The sequence below is a fragment of the Cuculus canorus genome, chromosome 30 (assembly GCF_017976375.1).
Source record: "Cuculus canorus isolate bCucCan1 chromosome 30, bCucCan1.pri, whole genome shotgun sequence".
Classification (NCBI taxonomy): domain Eukaryota; kingdom Metazoa; phylum Chordata; class Aves; order Cuculiformes; family Cuculidae; genus Cuculus; species Cuculus canorus.
Genome location: NC_071430.1, coordinates 683,819 through 705,076, shown reverse-complemented (window position 1 = coordinate 705,076; position 21,258 = coordinate 683,819). Strand labels below are relative to the sequence as shown.

Sequence of the window (21,258 nt, the reverse complement as noted above, 5' to 3'; positions counted from 1 at the left end):
CACGGGGATGGAAGATGCTCCGTGACACCCTGGGGACCACAGGGACGGAGGATGCTCCGTGACACCCTGGGGACCACAGGGACAGAGGATGCTCCGTGACACCCTGGGGACCACAGGGACAGAGGATGCTCTGTGACACCCTGGGGACCACAGGGACAGAGGATGCTCCGTGACACCCTGGGGACCACAGGGATGGAAGATGCTCCATGACACCCTGGGGACCACAGGGATGGAAGATGCTCCATGACACCCTGGGGACCACGGGGATGGAAGATGCTCCGTGACACCCTGGGGACCACGGGGACGGAAGATGCTCTGTGACACCCTGGGGACCACAGGGATGGAAGATGCTCCGTGACACCCTGGGGACCACAGGGATGGAAGATGCTCCGTGACACCCTGGGGACCACGGGGATGGAAGATGCTCCGTGACACCCTGGGGACCACGGGGACAGGGGATGCTCCGTGACGCCCCTGGCGCGGCAGCCACCTTGTGCCACCTGCAGAAGCTCCAGGCCCGGGGTTGGTTTCCTCTCCGAGGGCGGAAGGAGGAAGCCGTGCAATGGTTTCAAGATGAGTGGGTGAGAAACCCGATGAAGGAGTCCCCCCACCCCGGAGCCCTTCCCCGTGGCCTCAGGCCGGCGGGACTTACCGGCGCTCAGCAGGACGTGGGCGGCCGTGGCAATCTGCGAAGGAGAGGAAGGAGAACGTCAACGGGTGGGAAGAACCTGGGCATCCCGGTGGCTCCTCTCCTCGGCGAAGGGGAAGTTGGGTGGCGAGTTGGGATCTTGGGGGTTTCCAACTCCCTGAGAGGCGTTTAGAGGGCGATCCCGGGATCAGGGGGCTTTGGGGATGGGGAAACTGAGGCCCAAGGGGGTGGTGAGGGCTGATGCATCCCCTCCTTTCATCCCATCCCAGGTGGACAGAGACCCCACGTGTCCCTGCGGATGGAATGGAAGGGTGGATGGAAGGATGGACACCACCAGGATGTACAGCCTGGATGGATGCATGGAAGGACGGACACTCAGGAGGATGAGGGGGAGGAGTCCGGATGGATGGACAGGTGGACGGGCACCCAGAGGGACGGACAGACACCTCAACGGACACCCAGATGGACAGATGGACCCTTGGATGAACATCTGGAGAGGTGGATTGACCCCCTGAGCAGATAGATGGACGTGCAGGTGGATCTCCAGACAGTGAGATGAACACCCGGATGGACAGACAGACATATACAGACACCTGGATGGACGGACAGACATGTGGATGGACACCTGGACTGATGGACAGACAGACAGACAGACAGGCAGACACCTGGGCAGGAAGAACACCCAGGTGGATGAACATCTGGACAGACGTGCAGATGCTCTCCCTGACAGACAGACGGACAACTGGACACAGAGGTCCAGATGGGTGGACAGATGGACAAGGAGATGGGCAACTGGACAGATGGATAACCAGACTGATAGGTGGGCAGCCAGACAGGTGGACATCTGGATGGATGGATGGGTGGATGGACAGATGGACACCTTAGCAGACAGACAGACGGATGGACACCTGGATGGAGGGACACCCAGGGATGGAGCCCTGGATGGATGGATGGAGGGACACCAGGACAGATGGACAACTGAACACCAGGACAGATGAACATCCAGATACCTGGACAGACGGACACTGGGACAACTGGACAGGCAGACGGCCATCGGGAAAGATGGACAGACAGATGGACAACCAGAGAGACGGACACTTAGAAACACGGACAGATGTACACCCATGTACCTGCACACCAGGATGGACGGACAACCGGACAACCGGAGAGATGGACAGACAGACACCTGGAGAACCAGGCAGGGAGACAACTGGACAGACAGACACCTGGACAGACGGACAACTGGAGGCCTGAAGAAGCGGACGGATTGACACCAAGTCAAGCAGTCCTATAGACGCCTGGACAGACACTTGGACAAGCAGACAGACGGACAGACACCAGGATGGACACGTGGACAAGCAGACAGGCGGGCACCTGGACAACTGGACAGACAGACAACAGGATGCCTGGACAAGCGGACAGATGGATGGACACGAGGACTTAACATCTGGAGAAGCAGACAGACGGACACCTGGACAGACGGACAACTCAACAAGCAGACAGATGGATGGCTGGACATCTAGGCAGTCAGACAGACGGACATGTGGACAGACAGACACGAGAGTAAAGCAGAGAGAGGGATGCCTGGACACCTGGACAAGAGGACAGACGGACACCTGGACAGGGGGACAGATGGACACCTGGACAAGAGGACAGACGGACACCTGGACAAGGGGACAGATGGACACCTGGACAAGGGGACAGACGGACACCAGGACAGGGGGACAGATGGACACCAGGACAAGGGGACAGATGGACACCTGGACAAGGGGACAGACGGACACCTGGACAAGGGGACAGATGGACACCTGGACAAGGGGACAGACGGACACCAGGACAGGGGGACAGATGGACACCTGGACAAGGGGACAGACGGACACCAGGACAGGGGGACAGATGGACACCAGGACAAGGGGACAGATGGACACCTGGACAAGGGGACAGACGGACACCAGGAAAAGGGGACAGATGGACACCTGGACAAGGGGACAGACGGACACCTGGACAAGGGGACAGGTGGACACCAGGACAAGGGGACAGATGGACACCTGGACAAGGGGACAGACGGACACCTGGACAAAGCCCTCAGATGGAAAACCAGATCCCCGGACAGACGGACAGACAGACAGATGGACAGAGGGACAGAGGGACAGACGGACAGACAGAGGGACAGATAGACAGAGGGACAGACAGACGGACGGACGGACGGACAGACGGACCTGCGGCGGGCGCTGCTCCCGGCGCATTCCCACGAAGGCGGCGGCTCCGGCGGCTCCGAGAGCGGCGGCTGCGAAGGCGGCGAAAAACGCCAACACGAGGCGGAGCGGCCGCCGCTCGGGCCGGGGCTCGGTCCGCCGATCGGGCCGCTCCCGGGGCTCGGGCCGGGGCTCGATCCGCTCCCGGGGTTCGATCCGGGGTTCGATCCACTCCCGGGGTTCGATCCGGGGTTCGGTCCGCTCCCGGGGCTCGGTCCGGGGCTCGATCCGCTCCCGGGGTTCGCTTCGGGTCCCGATCCAGTCCCGGGGTTCGGTCCGCTCCCGGGGTTCGATCCGGGGTTCGATCCACTCCCGGGGTTCGCTTCGAAGGGGCAGCGGAGGCGCCTCGGGATCCGCGAAGGGCGGCGGCATCGCGGCGGGGACGGAGCGGGGGAACGGCCTTATAACGGGGAGGGACCCGGGGAGGGGACACGGGGACACGGGGAGGGGATGGGGACACGGGGGAGGGGACACGGGGGAGGGGATGGGGACACGGGGGAGGGGACACGGGGACACGGGGAGGGGACATGGGGAGGGGATGGGGACACGGGGAGGGGACCCGGGGGAGGGGACACGGGGAGGGGGTGGGGACACGGGGGAGGGGACACGGGGAGGGGACATGAGGAGGGGACACGGGGGAGGGGATGGGGACACGGGAGAGGGGAGATGGGGAGGGGACACGGGGAGGGGACACGGGGAGGGGGTGGGGACACGGGGAGGCGACATGGGGAGGGGACATGGGGACACGGGGAGGGTATGGGGACGGAGGGAAGGGGACATGGGGAGGGGTCGAGGAGGGGATGGGGACATGGGGAGGGGACACAGGGACACGGGGAGGGGATGGGGACACGGGGGAGGGGACACGGGGGAGGGGATGGGGACATGGGGAGGGGATGGGGACGGGGGAGGGGATGGGGATACGAGGAGGGGGACACGGGGGAGGGGATGGGGACACGGGGGAGGGGATGGGGAAGGGATGTGGAGGGGATGGGGACACGAGGAGGGGGACACGGGGGAGGGGACACGGGGGAGGGGACACGGGGGAGGGGACATGGGGAGGGAATGGGGAGGGGACACGTGGAGGGGATGGGGACACGAGGAGGGGGACACGGGGGAGGGGACGCGGATGAGGACACCGGGGAAGGGGGATGGGGACACGGGGGAGGGGACGAGGATGGGGACAGAGAGGGGACAGGGACAAGGGGGGAGGGGACGGGGACACCGGGAACACCATGGAAAGGATGGGGACACCAGGGAGGGGACGAGGAGGGGACCCGGGAGAGGAGATGGGGACAACGGGGACAATGGGGAGGGGACAGCGGGGACAGGAGGGGACATATGGCACCGGGGGGGGGGGTGACCAGGGGTGGGGACAAACCGGGGAGAGGACAGTGACACCGGGGAGGGGATGGGGACACAGGGAGGGGACAGAGGAGACAGGAGGGGACAAACCGAGGAGGTGACAGGAAGGGGACAGAGAGACTGGGAAAGGGGGGGGGGGCAGTGGCGAGGGGATGGGGACACGGGGGGGGGACCGAGGAACGGGGGGGGACAGAGTGACACCGGGGGGGACACAGATCGATCCGGGGGGGGTTAAAGAGACCCCAGGGGGACCCCGGAGGGGACTTGGGGGGGGGACAGGGGGACACTGGGGACAGGCGGACAGGCACGGGGGGGGCACACAGACCCGGGAGGAAGCGGTGACCCCGGGGCGAAGGGGGGGGGGGATATCCACTATTGGGGTCCCAGGAGTGTCCCTGTGTTCCCCCCACCCCCCCCGAAATCCTCGGGTGCCCCAATGTCCCCTTTGGGGCGGGGGGGGGGATGCCCTGATGGGTCCCTCCCAGCAGTGACGTCCTCGGGGAAGGGAAGTGTTTGTGTCCCCCCCCGCATTCTCGGGTCCCCCCCAAAGCATTCTCCTCCTCTCCCTCTTCCCATTCCCCCCCCCCCCCCGGGGATTTCGCCTCCTCCGCCCCGGAGGAGCCCCGGAGGAGCCCCGGAATTTCCAGCACGGAGCCGACCCGGGATTTTTGCCTCTTCCCGGTGAGGAGCGGGAAGAGAGACACCGGGAAAAGGGGGGGGGGGGGTGTCCCATGTCCCCCCCATAGGACACTCCCCCCCCCATCGGAGACACCCCTCCAGGGGACCCCCCCATAGGACATCCCCCCCCATCGGAGACACCCCTCCAGGGGACCCCCCCATAGGACACCCCCCCCCATCGGAGACACTCCTCCAGGGGACCCCCCCATAGGACATCCCCCCCCATCGGAGACACCCCTCCAGGGGACCCCCCCATAGGACACCCCCCCCCCCATCGGAGACACCCCTCCAGGGGAAACCCCTATGGAGACCCCCCCCATGAGATGCCCCCAATAGGAGACACCCCCACATGGGAGACCCCTATAGAGACTCTCCCCCCATGCAAACCCCTTAATGGGAGACCCTTATAGAGGCACTCCATAGGAGACCCCTATAGAGACCCCGAAGATGGGACCCCTCCCATAGGAGAACCCCTCAATGGAAGACCCCTATAGAGACACTCCATAGGAGACCCCTATAGAGACCCCGAAGATGCGTTCCCTCCCATAGGAGAACCCCTCAATGGGAGATCCCTATAGAGACACTCCATAGGAGACCCCTATAGAGACCCCGAAGATGGGACCCCTCCCATAGGAGAACCCCTCAATGGAAGACCCCTATAGAGACACTCCATAGGAGACCCCTATAGAGACCCCGAAGATGCGTTCCCTCCCATAGGAGAACCCCTCAATGGAAGACCCCTATAGAGGCACTCCATAGGAGACCCCTATAGAGACCCCGAAGATGGGTTCCCTCCCATAGGAGAACCCCTCAATGGGAGACCCCTATAGAGACCCCCCCCGTAGGGGGGTTCCAGACCCCCCCGTAGGAGACCCCTATAGAGACCCCGAAGATGCGTTCCCTCCCATAGGAGAACCCCTATAGAGATTCTCCGTGGGAGACGCCTATGGAGACCCCCCCACTGGACCCCCCCATAGGACACACCCCCATGGGAGCCCCCTATAGAGACTGTCGCTATGGGAGCCCCCCCCATAGGGGATTCCCCCACCCTTTCACGCTGGCCACGCCCCTTGCGGCCAGCAGCCAATCAGAGCGATGAGGGGGCGTGGCCTAGAAGCACCGTACTCAAAGTCCCATTTGTAGCCACGCCCCTTGGTCCTCTCTACCACGCCCCTCTCCTCCATCCACCAATCACCGCGAGGAGTGGGCGTGGCTTAAAGGCGCAGCCGCTCAGCGTCACCTCCTCAGCGAGGCCACGCCCCTCACCTCCAGCCCCCAATCAGAGAGCGAGGGGCGCGGCCTAAAGGCTTACAGTCACCAGGGCTCCTCTCTAGCCCCGCCCCTCGGCGCTCGAAGCCACGCCCCTCGCCTCCACCCACCAATCAGCGCGCGGAGGGGGGCGTGGCCTCCTCGCCGACCTCAGACGCCGGCGCGCCCGCGCGCGTCACGTGACTCCGGCCGTGGCGCCGCTGGAGGTGCTGCTGCGCTCCGGCCCCCTCCCCATAGAGGTACCGGGGGGGCGTGGCTTGGGACGGGGGCGTGGCCTCCAGGTGTGGGCGGGGCTACTGGTGCTTCCAGGAAGCGCAGGTGGGTGCAGGGGGAGCCGCGAGGGGTGTGGGGGGGGGGCTGGAACCGGGGGTCCCCGCGTCCCCTGGGGGGGCACAGCCTCAATCACAGCCTTTTTTGCCCCATTTCACTCCTGCAGCCCCGCCCCCCGCCTGCCTAAAGCCCCCAAAGGGGGGAAATTGGGGTGTAAAGTGTAAATCCGGCGTTGGAAACCGCTCCGGGTGTGGGAAGTGCTTGAAGGGGGGGGAGTTAAACCGGATCGAGCAGCAGGACTTGAAGCAGAGGGCGCCTCGAGGAGTGCTAATTATGCAAATGAGCTGGGTTGGGCTTGGGCTGAGCTGCAGGAGTGGAACTGGGCTCAGGTGGGTCCAGTTAATCCAGGTTTGGTTAATCCAGATTCAGTTCGCCGGGATCAGCTAATTCGGGTCCAGTTCACCGGGTCCCGCTAATCCAGGTTTAGTTCACCAGGTCCTATTAATCCAGATTTAGTTCACCAGGTCCCGCTAATCCAGGTTTAGTTCACCAGGTCCTATTAATCCAGATTTAGTTCACCAGGTCCCGCTAATCCAGGTTTAGTTCACCAGGTCCTATTAATCCAGATTTAGTTCACCAGGTCCCGCTAATCCAGGTTTAGTTCACCAGGTCCTATTAATCCAGGTTTAGTTCACTGGGTCCCGTTAATTCAGATTTAGTTCACCAGGTTCAATTAATCCAGATTTAGTTCACCAGGTTTAGTTAATCCAGGTTTAGTTCACTGGGTCCAGTTAATCCAGTTTCAGTTTACCAGGTCCAGTTAATCCAGGATTAGTTCACCAGGTTTAATTAATCCAGGTCCAGTTAATCCAGGTCCAGTGCACCAGGCTCAGTTAATTCAGATTTAGTTCACCAGGTTCAATTAATCCAGGTTAGTTCACCAGGTCCAGTTAATCCAGATTTAGTTCACCAGGTCCAGTCAATCCAGGTTTAGTTCACTGGGTCCAGTTAATCCAGATTTAGTTCATCGGGTCCAGTTAATCCAGGTTTAGTTCACCAGGTTCAGTTATTCCAGGTCCGGTTCACCAGGTTGAGTTAATCCAGATTTAGTTCACCAGGTTCAGTTAATCCAGATTTAGTTCACTAGGTCCAGTTAATTCAGTTTCAGTTTACCAGGTCCAGTTAATCCAGGTCCAGTTCACCAGGTTTAATTAATCCAGGCCAAGTTAATCCAGGTCCAGTGCACCAGGTTTAATTCATCCAGGTGCAGTTAATCCAGGTCCAGTGCACCAGGTTCAGTTAATCCAGATTTAGTTCACCGGGTCCAGTTAATCCAGGTGCAGTTCACCAGGTTTGATTAATCCAGGTCCAGCTAATCCAAGTCCAGTTAATCCAGTTTCAGTTTACCGGGTCCAGTTAATCCAGGTCCAGTTCACCAGGTTTAATTCATCCAGGTGCAGTTAATCCAGGTCCAGTGCACCAGGCTCAGTTAATTCAGATTTAGTTCACCAGGTTCAGTTAATCCAGATTTAGTTCACCAGGTCCAGTTAATCCAGTTTCAGTTTACCGGGTCCAGTTAATCCAGGTGCAGTGCACCAGGCTCAGTTAATTCAGATTTAGTTCACCAGGCTCAGTTAATCCAGATTTAGGTCACCGGGTCCAGTTAATCCAGGTCCAGCTAATCCAGGTCCAGCTAATCCAGGTCCAGCTAATCCGGTTTCAGTGTTCCGTGTCCAGTTAATCCAGGTGCAGTCCCCCGCCTCCCGCTCCTGCTGGCCCAGCCCTTGAGGCCGGTGGCCGCCGCTGGATTTGCCGCCATCCCGCTTGGTTGAGCCCCATCTCCTGGTTGCTTCCATCCCATTTCCAGCTCGGACCATGCCCATGGACCTCCTCGGCGGCCTCGGCTGCGCCTGTGCCGGGCTGCTGGCGGCAGCGGCGGCGGCAGCGCTGGTGGCCTTGGGCCATCGCTTGGGGCTCCTCCACCAACTCTGGTACAAGGTAAGGTCAAACGGGTGGGAACGCCACAGTTGGGCCAAAAAAACCACCTCTTTTGGAAGCCAACAACTCGGCAAAGGTGTGTTGACACCACCACCCACGTCCTGAGGAACTTCTCGCTGCGCAGGTGGACCCCCGAAGCCCCCGGCACGGTGGGGAGCTGGTGGCGGAGGTGTTGAAGGCACATGGCGTCCGGTTCCTCTTCACCCTGACTGGTGGCCATATCTCCCCCATCTTGGTGGCCAGCGAGAAGATTGGGATCCGCGTGGTGGACACCCGGCACGAGGCCACCGCTGTCTTTGCTGCTGATGCCGTCTCCAGGCTCTCAGGTGTGGATATGGAAGGGGACATCATGGCCAGCACCTTCTCCTGCCCAAGTAGATGGAGGGTTTGGGGATGTCCCACCTTGGTGGGGTTGAAGTTGAGTGGAGAAGGGCTCCAAGACTCTTCGTGGTTGTTTTTCTCCCCATTTATTCCCTCCCAGAAGTAATTTGGCAGTTCTGGTTGAAGACCAGATGAGGTGACACCATGGTCAACACCTTCTCCTGCCCCAGTGGATGGAGGGTTTGGGGATGTCCCACCTTGGTGGGGTTGAAGTTGAGTGGAGAAGGGCTCCAAGACTCTTCGTGGTTGTTTTTCTCCCCATTTATTCCCTCCCAGAAGTAATTTGGCAGTTCTGGTTGAAGACCAGATGAGGTGACACCATGGTCAACACCTTCTCCTGCCCAAGTAGATGGAGGGTTTGGGGATGTCCCACCTTGGTGGGGTTGAAGTTGAGTGGAGAAGGGCTCCAAGACTCTTCGTGGTTGTTTTTCTCCCCATTTATTCCCTCCCAGAAGTAATTTGGCAGTTCTGGTTGAAGACCAGATGAGGTGACACCATGGTCAACACCTTCTCCTGCCCCAGTGGATGGAGGGGTTTGGGGATGTCCCAGCTTGGTGGGGTCCTGGTTGAGCCAAGAAGGGTTCAAGGACTTTGTGGGTCTCCGTGGTCCCTCCTCGGTGGCTTTTGTCCCTGTTTTTCTCCCCCCTGGAGCTCATTCAGCCACAAGATGAGCCACCAAGAGTGCCCTGAACCCCCAGTTGAAACCCCTTCCACCCCACCACCCGTTTCCCCACAGGTCGCATCGGCGTCGCTGCCGTCACCGCTGGTCCTGGTGTCACCAACACGGTGACGGCCATCAAGAATGCCCAGATGGCCGAGTCCCCGGTGCTCCTCCTCGGAGGAGCGGCTGCTTCACTGCAGAAGGTTGGAGATGACCCCAAACCTTCTCCTTGAGGCCCCGTTTTTGGTGGAGTTTCCCCCATATTTGGGGTTCCAGGCTCAACGTTTCTCCTCTCTGTAGGGTCGAGGGGCGCTGCAGGACATCGACCAGCTCTCGCTCTTCAAGACGCTCTGCAAAGCCTGCGTCTCGGTGCGAACCGTCCGGGACATTGTCCCCACCCTCCGCAAAGCCATCGCCACCGCCCAGTCGGCGACCCCCGGTAAAGCGTTAGGGTGGTGGGACCCCAAAACTACCTTCAGGGCTCTTGACTGGTGGGGTTTTTTTCCATCCAAAATGGAACCGGGTGTGGTTTGCGGCGGCGTTTTGGGGCGCCGCTGGTTGGATCGGAGCGTTTAACCCCAAAAAGGTGGTTTTGGGGTGACATTGAGGTCCTCCTGCCCCCTGATCCGGTAGGACCTGTCTTCGTGGAGCTCCCCATCGATGTCCTCTACCCATTCCACGTGGTGGAGAAGGAGATTGGTGGCACCAAGAGCGCCCGGGGACTGCGTGGGAAGGTGGTGCAGTGGTGAGCAGGACCTCCCCAGCACCCCAAGGTGCTCCTGACACCCCAGGAAGTCCCAGCACCCCAATATTCATCCCATCTCCATTAGGTACCTCCAAAACTACGTCAGGAACCTCTTTGCGGGTGCCTGGGATCCCCGAGATGTCTCCCCGTTGCCTGTGCAGGTGCCGCTGGCCACCGAGGAGGAGGTGGGTTTTGGGGGGACCTCTTCCCCAACCCATGAGCTTTGGGGACAGGGGAACTGGTTTGGGGACAGGAGAACTGGTCTAGAGCTTCTGAGCCAGTTTGGGGACAGGATGAACCAGTTTGGGGACAGTTGAGTTGGTTTGAGGGTGGATCGGCCGATTTGGGGACAATTGAGTTGGTTTGAGGATGGATCGGCAATTTGGGGACAGTTGATCCGGATTTGGGGGACAGTTGAGTTGGTTTGAGGATGGATCGGCCGATTTGGGGACAGTTGATCCGGATTTGGGGACAGTTGAGTTGGTTTGAGGGTGGATCGGCGATTTGGGGACAGTTGATCCGGATTTGGGGACAGTTGAGTTGGTTTGAGGATGGATCGGCGATTTGGGGACAGTTGATCCGGATTTGGGGACAGTTGAGTTGGTTTGAGGGTGGATCGGCAATTTGGGGACAGTTGATCCGGATTTGGGGACAGTTGAGTTGGTTTGAGGGTGGATCGGCAATTTGGGGACAGTTGATCCGGATTTGGGGAACCAGTTGAGTTGGTTTGAGGATGGATCGGCCGATTTGGGGACAGTTGATCCGGATTTGGGGACAGTTGATCCGGATTTGGGGACAATTGAGTTGGTTTGAGGATGGATCGGCCGATTTGGGGACAGTTGATCCGGATTTGGGGACAGTTGAGTTGGTTTGAGGATGGATCGGCCGATTTGGGGACAGTTGATCCGGATTTGGGGACAGTTGAGTTGGTTTGAGGATGGATCGGCCGATTTGGGGACAGTTGATCCGGATTTGGGGACAGTTGAGTTGGTTTGAGGATGGATCGGCCGATTTGGGGACAGTTGATCCGGATTTGGGGACAGTTGAGTTGGTTTGAGGATGGATCGGCCGATTTGGGGACAGTTGATCCGGATTTGGGGACAATTGAGTTGGTTTGAGGGTGGATCGGCCGATTTGGGGACAGTTGATCTGGATTTGGGGACAGTTGAGTTGGTTTGAGGATGGATCGGCCGATTTGGGGACAGTTGATCCGGATTTGGGGACAGTTGAGTTGGTTTGAGGATGGATCGGCCGATTTGGGGACAGTTGATCCGGATTTGGGGACAGTTGAGTTGGTTTGAGGATGGATTGGCCGATTTGGGGACAGTTGATCCGGATTTGGGGACAGTTGAGTTGGTTTGAGGATGGATCGGCCGATTTGGGGACAGTTGATCCGGATTTGGGGACAGTTGAGCCGGGTTTGGGGACGGATCATCCAGGAACCCGCATGGGCTGAGAGTTTTGGGGGGTTCGGGTGGGTTTGGGGGAGCTAGGCTGGGTTTGGGGCTGGTTGGGGTACGGCAGAGCTGGGTTTGGGGTTAAATCAGCTGTTTTGGGGGCTCTGCTGAACCGGATTTGGGGGATCCATTGTGCCGAGTTTGGGGATACGCTGAGCTGCTTTTGGGGTTAAATCAGCTGCTTTGGGGGTTCTGCTGAACCGGATTTGGAGCTGATTGAGGCAATTTGGGGCTGACAGAGCTGTTTTGGGGCTGATTGAGGCGATTTTGGGGCTGACGGAGCTGTTTTGGGGCTGATTGAGGCGATTTTGGGGCTGACAGAGCTGTTTTGGGGCTGATTGAGGCAATTTTGGGGCTGACAGAGCAGTTTTGGGGCTGATTGAGGTGATTTTGGGGCTGACAGAGGTGGTTTCGAGGCAGAGCAAGGTGATTTTGGGGCAAATCAACACAATTTTGGGGCTGACAGAGCTGTTTTGGGGCTGATTGAGGTGATTTTGGGGCTGACAGAGCTGTTTTGGGGCTGATTGAGGCGATTTTGGGGCTGACAGAGCTGTTTTGGGGCTGATTGAGGTGATTTTGGGGCTGACAGAGCTGTTTTGGGGCTGATTGAGGCGATTTCGGGGCTGACGGAGCTGTTTTGGGGCTGATTGAGGCGATTTTGGGGCTGACAAGAGCTGTTTTGGGGCTGATTGAGGCAATTTTGGGGCTGACGGAGCTGTTTTGGGGCTGATTGAGGCGATTTTGGGCTGACGGAGCTGTTTTGGGGCTGATTGAGGCGATTTTGGGGCTGACGGAGCTGTTTTGGGGCTGATTGAGGCGATTTTGGGGCTGACGGAGCTGTTTTGGGGCTGATTGAGGCGATTTTGGGGCTGACGGAGCTGTTTTGGGGCTGATTGAGGCGATTTTGGGGCTGACAGAGCTGTTTTGGGGCTGATTGAGGCGATTTTGTGGCTGATTGAGGCAATTTTGGGGCTGACAGAGGTGTTTCGAGGCCGATCGAGGTGATTTTGGGGCAAATCAACGCAATTTTGGTGCTGACAGAGGTGGTTTTGGGGCTGATTGAGGCAATTTGGGGCTGACAGAGCTGTTTTGGGGCTGATTGAGGCAATTTGGGGCTGACAGAGCTGTTTTGGCGCTGATTGAGGTGATTTTGGGGCTGACAGAGGTGGTTTCGAGGCAGATTGAGGTGATTTTGGGGCAAATCAATGCGATTTTGGGGCTGACAGAGGTGGTTTTGGGGTGCAGGTGCAGCGCTGCGCGGAGCTGGTGAGCCGAGCCACGAAGCCGCTGGTGCTCGTGGGGAGCCAAGCCATGCTGCCCCCCACGCCGGCCGAGGAGCTGCGGTGAGACACCTCGGGGACAGCGGAACTGGTGTGGGGACAGTGGAACTGGTTTGGGGACAGCAGAACTGGTGTGGGGACAGCAGAACTGGTGTGGGGACAGCGGAACTGGTCTGGAGCTGCTGAGCCAGTTTGGAGAGCAGATGAACCAGTGGAGGGACACTTGAGTTGGTTTGAGGGTGGAGATCCATCAGTTTGGGGACAGTTTGGGGACAGATCAGGCAGATTTGGGCCCGACGGAGCGAGTTTTGGGGCTCAGCAGAGCTGAGGTTTGGGGCCAAACTGAGGCACTTCAGGCCTTGAACAGAGAGAGTTTTGGGGCCAAACTGAGGCACTTCAGGCCTTGAACAGAGAGAGTTTTGGGGCCAAACTGAGGCACTTCAGGCCTTGAACAGAGAGAGTTTTGGGGCCAAACTGAGGCAGTTCAGGCCTTGAACAGAGGCAGTTTTGGGGCCAAACTGAGGCAGTTCAGGCCTTGAACAGAGAGAGTTTTGGGGCCAAACTGAGGCAGTTCAGGCCTTGAACAGAGAGAGTTTTGGGGCCAAACTGAGGCAGTTCAGGCCTTGAACAGAGACAGTTTTGGGGCCAAACTGAGGCAGTTCAGGCCTTGAACAGAGGCAGTTTTGGGGCCAAACTGAGGCAGTTCAGGCCTTGAACAGAGAGAGTTTTTGGGGCCAAACTGAGGCAGTTCAGGCCTTGAACAGAGAGAGTTTTTGGGGCCAAACTGAGGCAGTTCAGGCCTTGAACAGAGAGAGTTTTGGGGCCAAACTGAGGCAGTTCAGGCCTTGAACAGAGAGAGTTTTGGGGCCAAACTGAGGCAGTTCAGGCCTTGAACAGAGAGAGTTTTGGGGCCAAACTGAGGCAGTTCAGGTCTTGAACAGAGACAGTTTTGGGGCCAAAGCGATCCAAATTCAGGGGCCGAAGCGATCCAAGTTCGGGGGCCAAAGCGAGCCAAGTTCTGGGACCAGAGCGAGCCAGGTTCTGGGGCCAACGCGAGTCAGGTTCTGGGGCCAAAGCGATCCAAGTTCAGAGGCCAAAGCGATCCAAGTTCAGGGGCCAAAGCGATCCAAGTTCAGAGGCCAAAGCGATCCAAGTTCAGGGGCCAAAGCGATCCAAGTTCAGGGGCCAAAGCGATCCAAGTTCAGAGGCCAAAGCGATCCAAGTTCAGGGGCCAAAGCGATCCAAGTTCAGGGGCCAAAGCGATCCAAGTTCAGGGGCCAAAGCGATCCAAGTTCTGGGACCAAAGCGATCCAAGTTTTGGGGCCAAAGCCATCCAAGTTTTGGGGCCAAAGCGATCCAAGTTCTGGGGCCAAAGCGATCCAAGTTCTGGGGCCAAAGCGATCCAAGTTCTGGGGCCAAAGCGATCCAAGTTCTGGGCCAAAGCGATCCAAGTTCAGGGGCCAAAGTGAGCCAGTTCAGATCTTGAACAGAGAGTTTTGGGGCCAAACCGAGCTAGTTTGGGGCTGTGATGGAGCTGTTTTGGGGCCAAACTGACCAGTTTGGGGCTGTGATGGAGCTGTTTTGGGGCCAAACTGACCAGTTTGGGGCTGTGATGGAGCTGTTTTGGGGCCAAACTGAGCCAGTTTGGGGCTGTGATGGAGCTGTTTTGGTGCCAAACCGAGCCAGTTTGGGGCTGTGATCGAGCTGTTTTGGGGCCAAACCGAGCCAGTTTGGGGCTGTGATCGAGCTGTTTTGGGGCCAAACTGAGCCAGTCTGGATCTTGAACAGAGCCAGTTTGGGGGCCAAACCGAGCCAGTTTGGCCCCCCTGTTGCCGCTTCGGGTGCCGCTGACGCCCTTTCCACGCAGCGCGGCGCTGGAAGCCCTGGGCATCCCCTGCTACCTCGGGGGGGCGGCGCGGGGGCTTCTCCCCCCCAGCTGCCCCTTCCTCCTGCGCCACAACCGCCGCGACGCCCTGCGCGACGCCGACCTGGTGCTGCTGGCAGGTACCGCCGGGGGGGTCCCCATCCCCATCTCGACCCCTCGCGCTGTCCCCGTCCCCAACGTGACCCCCTCGTCGTGGTCCCCAAGGCACCGTCTGCGATTTCCGCCTCTCCTACGGGCGCCTCTTCGGCCGCCGCGCCGCCATCGTCGCCGTTAACCGGGACCGGGCTCAGCTCCTCCGGAATTCCGATGTCTTCTGGAAGCCTCGGCTCGCCGTGCAAGGTGGGATCCTCGCTTTTCACCCCCTTTCCCCGCATCCTGCCTGGAACGGAGGGTGTGGGGTGCGATGAGTTGGGCGTTCTCGGCAGGCGACGCCGCCTCCTTCGTGGTGCGGTTGGCGCAGAGCCTGCGCGGCTACGGCTGCTCCAGGGATTGGGTGGAGGCGCTGCGCGAGGCCGAGGAGAAGAAGGAGCAGGTGAACCGGTGAGAGGACACAGCGTGGGGACGAGGACAGGGGTTGGCGTGGGGATGGGGATGGAGGCGGAGGTGGGACTGGAGGGGAAGGTGGGGATGGAGGGGAAGGTGGGGATGGAGATGAAAGTGGGACGGGGATGGAGGTGGAGATGGAAATGGAGATGAAGATGGAGATGAAGGTGAGACGGGGATGAAGGTGGGACAGGGGTGGAGCCGGAGATGGAAATGGAGATGAAGATGGAGATGAAGGTGGGACAGGGATGGAGATGAACGTGGAACAGGGATGGAGATGGGGATGCAGGTGGAGACGGGGATGGAGATGAAGGTGGGACAGGGATGGAGATGAAGGTGGGACGGGGATGGAGATGAAGGTGGGACGGGGATGGAGATGAAGGTGGGACGGGGATGGAGATGAAGGTGGGACAGGGATGGAGATGAAGATGGGGATGCAGGTGGAGACGGGGATGGAGATGAAGGTGGGATGGGGATGGAGATGAAGGTGGGGATGGGGATGGAGATGAAGGTGGGGATGGAGATGGGGATGAAGGTGAGAACGGGGATGGAGATGAAGGGGGGGACAGGGACGGGGGTGGGGATGGAGATGGGGATGAAGGTGAGAACGGGGATGGAGATGAAGGGGGGGACAGGGACGGGGGTGGGGATGGAGATGGGGATGAAGGTGGGAACGGATGGGAATGAAAGTGGGGATGGAGATGAAGGTGGGGATGGCATGAAGGTGGGGACAGAGATGAAGGTGGGATGGGGATGGGGATGGAGATGAAGGTGGAGATGGGGATGAAGGTGAAGATGGGGATGAAGGTGGGAGAAGGGATGGGGATGAAGGTGGGGACGAGGATGGAGATGGGCGTGGGGACAGCGACAAGGATGGGAACAGGGACAAAGGTGACAATGGGAACGAGGACAGGGACTGGGATGGGGACAGGGGTTCTCCATTCCCTTCCCTTGAGGGATCCCAACCCATTTCCAGCTGGATGGGGGTCCCCATTCCCAACTTGGGGCGACCCAATCCCCATCCTTGGCGGATCTCAGCCCCTTCGCAACTATGGGCTCCTCCTTTCCCGTCCTTTGGGGATCCCACCTACCTCTTCCATTCCCGGGGGGGACCCCGTCCCCCCTTAACAGGGAGAAGGCTGCGACGCCCACCACGCACCACCTGAACCCCCTGGACCTGTTGTACCACCTGGACGCTCTCTTGCCCGCCCAGAGTCTCCTCGTAGCTGACGGTGGGGACTTCGTGGGCACCGCCGCCTACATCGTCCGTCCTCGACGTCCCCTCGCCTGGTTGGACCCCGGTGAGGACCTCCCTGACCACCCCACAACGCTCTTCCCCTTGAAGACACCCCCAACGGGTGACACCGCTGACCGTTGTCCCCACAGGAGCTTTTGGCACGTTGGGAGTCGGTGGAGGATTCGCTCTCGGTGCCAAACTCTGCCGTCCTGACGCAGAGGTACCGGGACGTGGTGGCTCGTGGGGCTGGTGGCCACCATGCCACCTCTGTGGTGGCCTCATGGCATTTGTCCCCTCCCCGGCGTTAGGTTTGGGTCCTCTACGGGGACGGGTCGTTAGGCTACAGCTTGATGGAGTTTGACACCTTCGTACGGCACAAGGTGAGGCGGCGCCTGAAACGGGGTGGGATGGGGAATGGGTCCCCCAAGTTGGGAATGGGGACCCCCATCCAGCTGGAAATGGGTTGGGATCCCTCAAGGGAAGGGAATGGAGAACCCCTGTCCCCATCCCAGTCCCTGTCCTCATTCCCATTGTCACCTTTGTCCCTGTTCCCATCCTTGTCGCTGTCCCCATGCCCATCTCCATCCTCGTCCCCACCTTCATCCCCATCCCTTCTCCCACCTTCATCCCCATCTTCATCTTCATCTCCATCTCCACCTTCATCTCCATCCCCATCCCCATCCCACCTTCATCTCCATCCCCACCTTCATCCCATCCCCACCTTCATCTCCATCCCCACTTTCATTTCCATCTGTTCCCACCTTCATCCCCATCTCCATCCCCCCTTTCATCTCCATCCCCGTCCCCACCTTCATCTCCACCCCTGTCCCCACCTTCATCTCCATCCCCATCCCCACCTCCATCTCCATCCCCGTCCCCACCTTCATCTCCACCCCCGTCCCCACCTTCATCCCCATCTCCATCCCCACCTTCATCCACATCCCTGTCCCCATCCCCATCTTCATCCCCACCTTCATCCCCAGTCCCACCTTCATCTCCACCCCCGTCCCCACCATCATCCCCATGGGGTCCCTGGGACGTGGTGGCCCCGGGCTTTGTCCCTGCAGACGCCCGTCATCGCGCTGGTGGGCAACGACGCCTGCTGGAGCCAGATCGCCCGCGAGCAGGTGGCTTTGCTGGGCAGCAACGTGGCGTGTGGCCTCGAGTACCTGGGTGAGCACCGTCCCTCCCCGCCCCTGTCCCCGCGTTCGGGGACACTCGGGTGGCCCCACGTCATCCTGGGGTGCGTTGAGCCATTGTCTGGTGGCATCGTGTCACCTTGGGGTGGATCACGCTGTGTCTGATGCCATCATGACACCTTGGGGTGGATTGAGCCATGTCTGGTGGCATCGTGTCACCTTGGGGTGGATTGAGCCATGTCTGGTGGCATCGTGTCACCTTGGGTAGGATCAAGCCATGTCTGATGCCATCATGACACCTTGGAGTGGATCAAGCTGTGCCTGATGCCATCATGACACCTTGGGGTGGATTGAACCATGTCTGGTGGCATCGTGTCACCTTGGGTTGGTTCAAGCTATATCTGATGCCATCATCACACCTTGGAGTGGATCAAGCCATGCCTGATGGCATCGTGTCACCTTGGGTTGAACCATGTCTGGTGGCATCGTGTCACCTTGGGTTGAGCCATGTCTGGTGGCATTGTGTCACCTTGGGGTGGATTGAGCCATGGCTGGTGGCATCGTGTCACCTTGGATTGAGCCGTGTCTGGTGGCATCGTGTCACCTTGGGGTGGATTGAGCCATGTCTGGTGGCATCGTGTCACCTTGGGGTGGATTGAACCATGTCTGGTGGCATTGTGTCACCTTGGGGTGGATTGAGCCATGTCTGGTGGCATCGTGTCACCTTGGGGTGGATTGAACCATGTCTGGTGGCATTGTGTCACCTTGAGGTGGATTGAACCATGGCTGGTGGCATCGTGTCACCTTGGGTTGAGCCATGTCTGGTGGCATCGTGTCACCTTGGATTGAGCCATGTCTGGTGGCATGGTGTTGCCTCTAGAATGATCCCACCATGCCTGGTGGCACGCGGTCACCCTGGATAAGGCCATGGCCAGTGGCACCGTGTCACCCTTGGGAGCATCTGGCCATGCCTGGTGCCACCACGTCACCTCAGATCCACCCATGCTTGGTGTCCCCATGTCATCCTCGATCCGGCAGTGCCTGGTGGCACCGTGTCACCTTGGATCTTGGCCACCATGCCTGGTGGCCCTCTACCACCATCAAGCCGTTGCCATGGAGGTGACAGGGCCACCACCGCTGTCCCCTTTCTTCCAGACTACCACGCGGTGGCCGAAGCTCTGGGTGGCAAAGGCTTCGTGGTGGGACGCGGGGAGCGCGAGCGGTTGGACGCCGTCCTCCGTGCCGCGCAGGACGCGTGCCGCCACGGCCGCCCCGTCCTCATCAACGCCCTCATCGGAAAGACCGACTTCCGCGATGGCTCCATCTCCGTCTAAAGATGTCCCCAAGGGGTCCTGGATGTGTCCCCAGTGGCTGTGGACGGACGGGGTGGGTGACACCCGTGTCACAGCCCCAACCCAAACGCCGGACGGGGGCGGTGTCCCCTCAATAAACCACCGCCGAGTGCCGACATCTCCCACGCTGTGACATCGCTTTGGTGCCACCCCCTTGGGGACCCTCAGGTGACACTTTGGGTCCTCCCTTTGTCCCCACATCTCCCACCCTGTGCCATCGCTTTGGTGCCACCCCCTTGGGGACCCCCTCAAGTGACACTTTGGGTCCTCCCTTTGTCCCCACATCTCTCACCCTGTGACATCGCTTTGGTGCCACCCCCTTGGGGACCCCCAGGTGACACTTTCGGTCCTCTCTTTGTCCCCACATCTCCCACCCTGTGCCATCCCTTTGGTGCCACCCCCTTGGGGACCCTCAGGTGACACTTTGGGTCCTCCCTTTGTCCCCACATCTCCCACCCTGTGCCATCGCTTTGGTGCCACCCCCTTGGGGACCCCCAGGTGACACTTTGGGTCCTCCCTTTGTCCCCACATCTCCCACCCTGTGCCATCGCTTTGGTGCCACCCCCTTTGGGGACCCCCAGGTGACACTTTGGGTCCTCTCTTTGTGCCCACCCCTCCCATGCTGTGACATCTCTTTGGTGCCACCCCCTTGGGGACCCTCCAGTGACACTTTGGGTCCTCCCTTTGTCCCCACATCTCCCACCCTGTGCCATCGCTTTGGTGCCACCCCCTTGGGGACCCTCCAGTGACACTTTGGGTCCTCCCTTTGTCCCCACATCTCCCACCCTGTGCCATCGCTTTGGTGCCACCCCCTTGGGTACCCCCTCAGGTGACACTTTGGGTCCTCCCTTTGTCCCCACATCTCCCACCCTGTGCCATCGCTTTGGTGCCACCCCCTTGGGGACCCCCAGGTGACACTTTGGGTCCTCCCTTTGTCCCCACATCTCCCACCCTGTGCCATCGCTTTGGTGCCACCCCCTTGGGGACCCCCAGGTGACACTTTGGGTCCTCCCTTTGTCCCCACATCTCCCACCCTGTGCCATCGCTTTGGTGCCACCCCCTTGGGGACCCCCAGGTGACACTTTGGGTCCTCCCTTTGTCCCCACATCTCCCACCCTGTGCCATCGCTTTGGTGCCACCCCCTTTGGGGACCCCCAGGTGACACTTTGGGTCCTCTCTTTGTGCCCACCCCTCCCATGCTGTGACATCTCTTTGGTGCCACCCCCTTGGGGACCCTCCAGTGACACTTTGGGTCCTCCCTTTGTCCCCACATCTCCCACCCTGTGCCATCGCTTTGGTGCCACCCCCTTGGGGACCCTCAGGTGACACTTTGGGTCCTCCCTTTGTCCCCACATCTCCCACCCTGTGCCATCGCTTTGGTGCCACCCCCTTGGGGACCCTCCAGTGACACTTTGGGTCCTCCCTTTGTCCCCACATCTCCCACCCTGTGCCATCGCTTTGGTGCCACCCCCTTGGGGACCCCCAGGTGACACTTTGGGTCCTCTCTTTGTCCCCACATCTCCCACCCTGTGCCATCGCTTTGGTGCCACCCCCTTGGGGACCCCCAGGTGACACTTTGGGTCCTCTCTTTGTCCCCACACTCCCACCCTGTGCCATTGCTTTGGTGCCACCCCCTTGGGGACCCCCTCAGGTGACACTTTGGGTCCTCCCTTTGTCCCCACATCTCCCACCCTGTGCCATTGCTTTGGTGCCACCCCCTTGGGGACCCTCAGGTGACACTTTGGGTCCTCCCTTTGTCCCCACATCTCCCACCCTGTGCCATTGCTTTGGTGCCACCCCCTTGGGGACCCCCAGGTGACACTTTGGGTCCTCCCTTTGTCCCCACACCCCCTCCAAGCCCTGTGGCAAGTGCAGCTTGTGTCATTTATTGCTGGTGACAGTGACAAGGTGGTGGCAGGGCCAAGGGGGGGGGGGTCAGGCTACCCCGGGGGGGGTGGGGGTGACACAGGGGACATCAGTGTCCCCTGTCCCCTGTCCCCCCCCCCCTTACCCGGGTGCTTTAACACTGATGGCTTCACAGTCACTCGGTTCCTTTAAGGCTAATACTGAGCGAGGCTGATTTTGGGGGGGGGGTTG

At 59.9% G+C, this 21,258-nt stretch overlaps 2 protein-coding genes across 7 annotated transcripts; both read left to right on the top strand.

Moving 5' to 3' along the window:
* Window positions 1-164: 164 nt before the first annotated feature.
* Window positions 165-8,315, top strand: LOC128849519 (germ cell nuclear acidic protein-like). Its single transcript, XM_054051738.1, has 3 exons — window positions 165-717; window positions 919-3,203; window positions 8,221-8,315. Exons 2-3 carry the CDS (start codon window positions 2,072-2,074, stop codon window positions 8,313-8,315), a joined length of 1,227 nt encoding a protein of 408 aa, XP_053907713.1. The 5' UTR covers window positions 165-717; window positions 919-2,071.
* On the top strand, window positions 4,336-19,305 carry ILVBL (ilvB acetolactate synthase like). Of its 6 annotated transcripts, none has more exons than XM_054051936.1 (17): window positions 4,336-4,363; window positions 6,279-6,452; window positions 8,351-8,481; window positions 8,606-8,807; window positions 9,599-9,726; window positions 9,824-9,962; window positions 10,157-10,268; window positions 10,354-10,453; window positions 12,971-13,068; window positions 14,873-15,009; window positions 15,095-15,229; window positions 15,316-15,430; window positions 16,565-16,734; window positions 16,820-16,890; window positions 16,979-17,050; window positions 17,654-17,843; window positions 18,965-19,305. In XM_054051936.1, exons 3-17 carry the CDS (start codon window positions 8,359-8,361, stop codon window positions 19,141-19,143), a joined length of 1,971 nt encoding a protein of 656 aa, XP_053907911.1. In that variant the 5' UTR covers window positions 4,336-4,363; window positions 6,279-6,452; window positions 8,351-8,358; the 3' UTR covers window positions 19,144-19,305. The 6 variants fall into 6 exon arrangements, with proteins under 6 accessions (XP_053907911.1, XP_053907906.1, XP_053907907.1 ...); XM_054051931.1 differs by having other exon boundaries at window positions 6,279-6,531; XM_054051932.1 differs by lacking the exon at window positions 4,336-4,363 and adding an exon at window positions 4,893-4,947.
* The last annotated feature ends 1,953 nt before the right edge of the window (window positions 19,306-21,258 follow it).

Coding starts and splice junctions, on each gene's coding strand:
- LOC128849519 (XM_054051738.1), top strand. CDS start 2,072: ATGGATGGACACGAGGACTTAACATCTGGAGAAGCAGACAGACGGACA. Junction 3,204..8,220: donor CTCCCGGGGTTCGATCCGGG/GTTCGATCCACT, acceptor TTCCGTGTCCAG/TTAATCCAGGTGCAGTCCCC.
- ILVBL (XM_054051936.1), top strand. CDS start 8,359: ATGCCCATGGACCTCCTCGGCGGCCTCGGCTGCGCCTGTGCCGGGCTG. Junction 10,269..10,353: donor CGTGGGAAGGTGGTGCAGTG/GTGAGCAGGACC, acceptor CATCTCCATTAG/GTACCTCCAAAACTACGTCA. Junction 10,454..12,970: donor CGCTGGCCACCGAGGAGGAG/GTGGGTTTTGGG, acceptor TTTGGGGTGCAG/GTGCAGCGCTGCGCGGAGCT.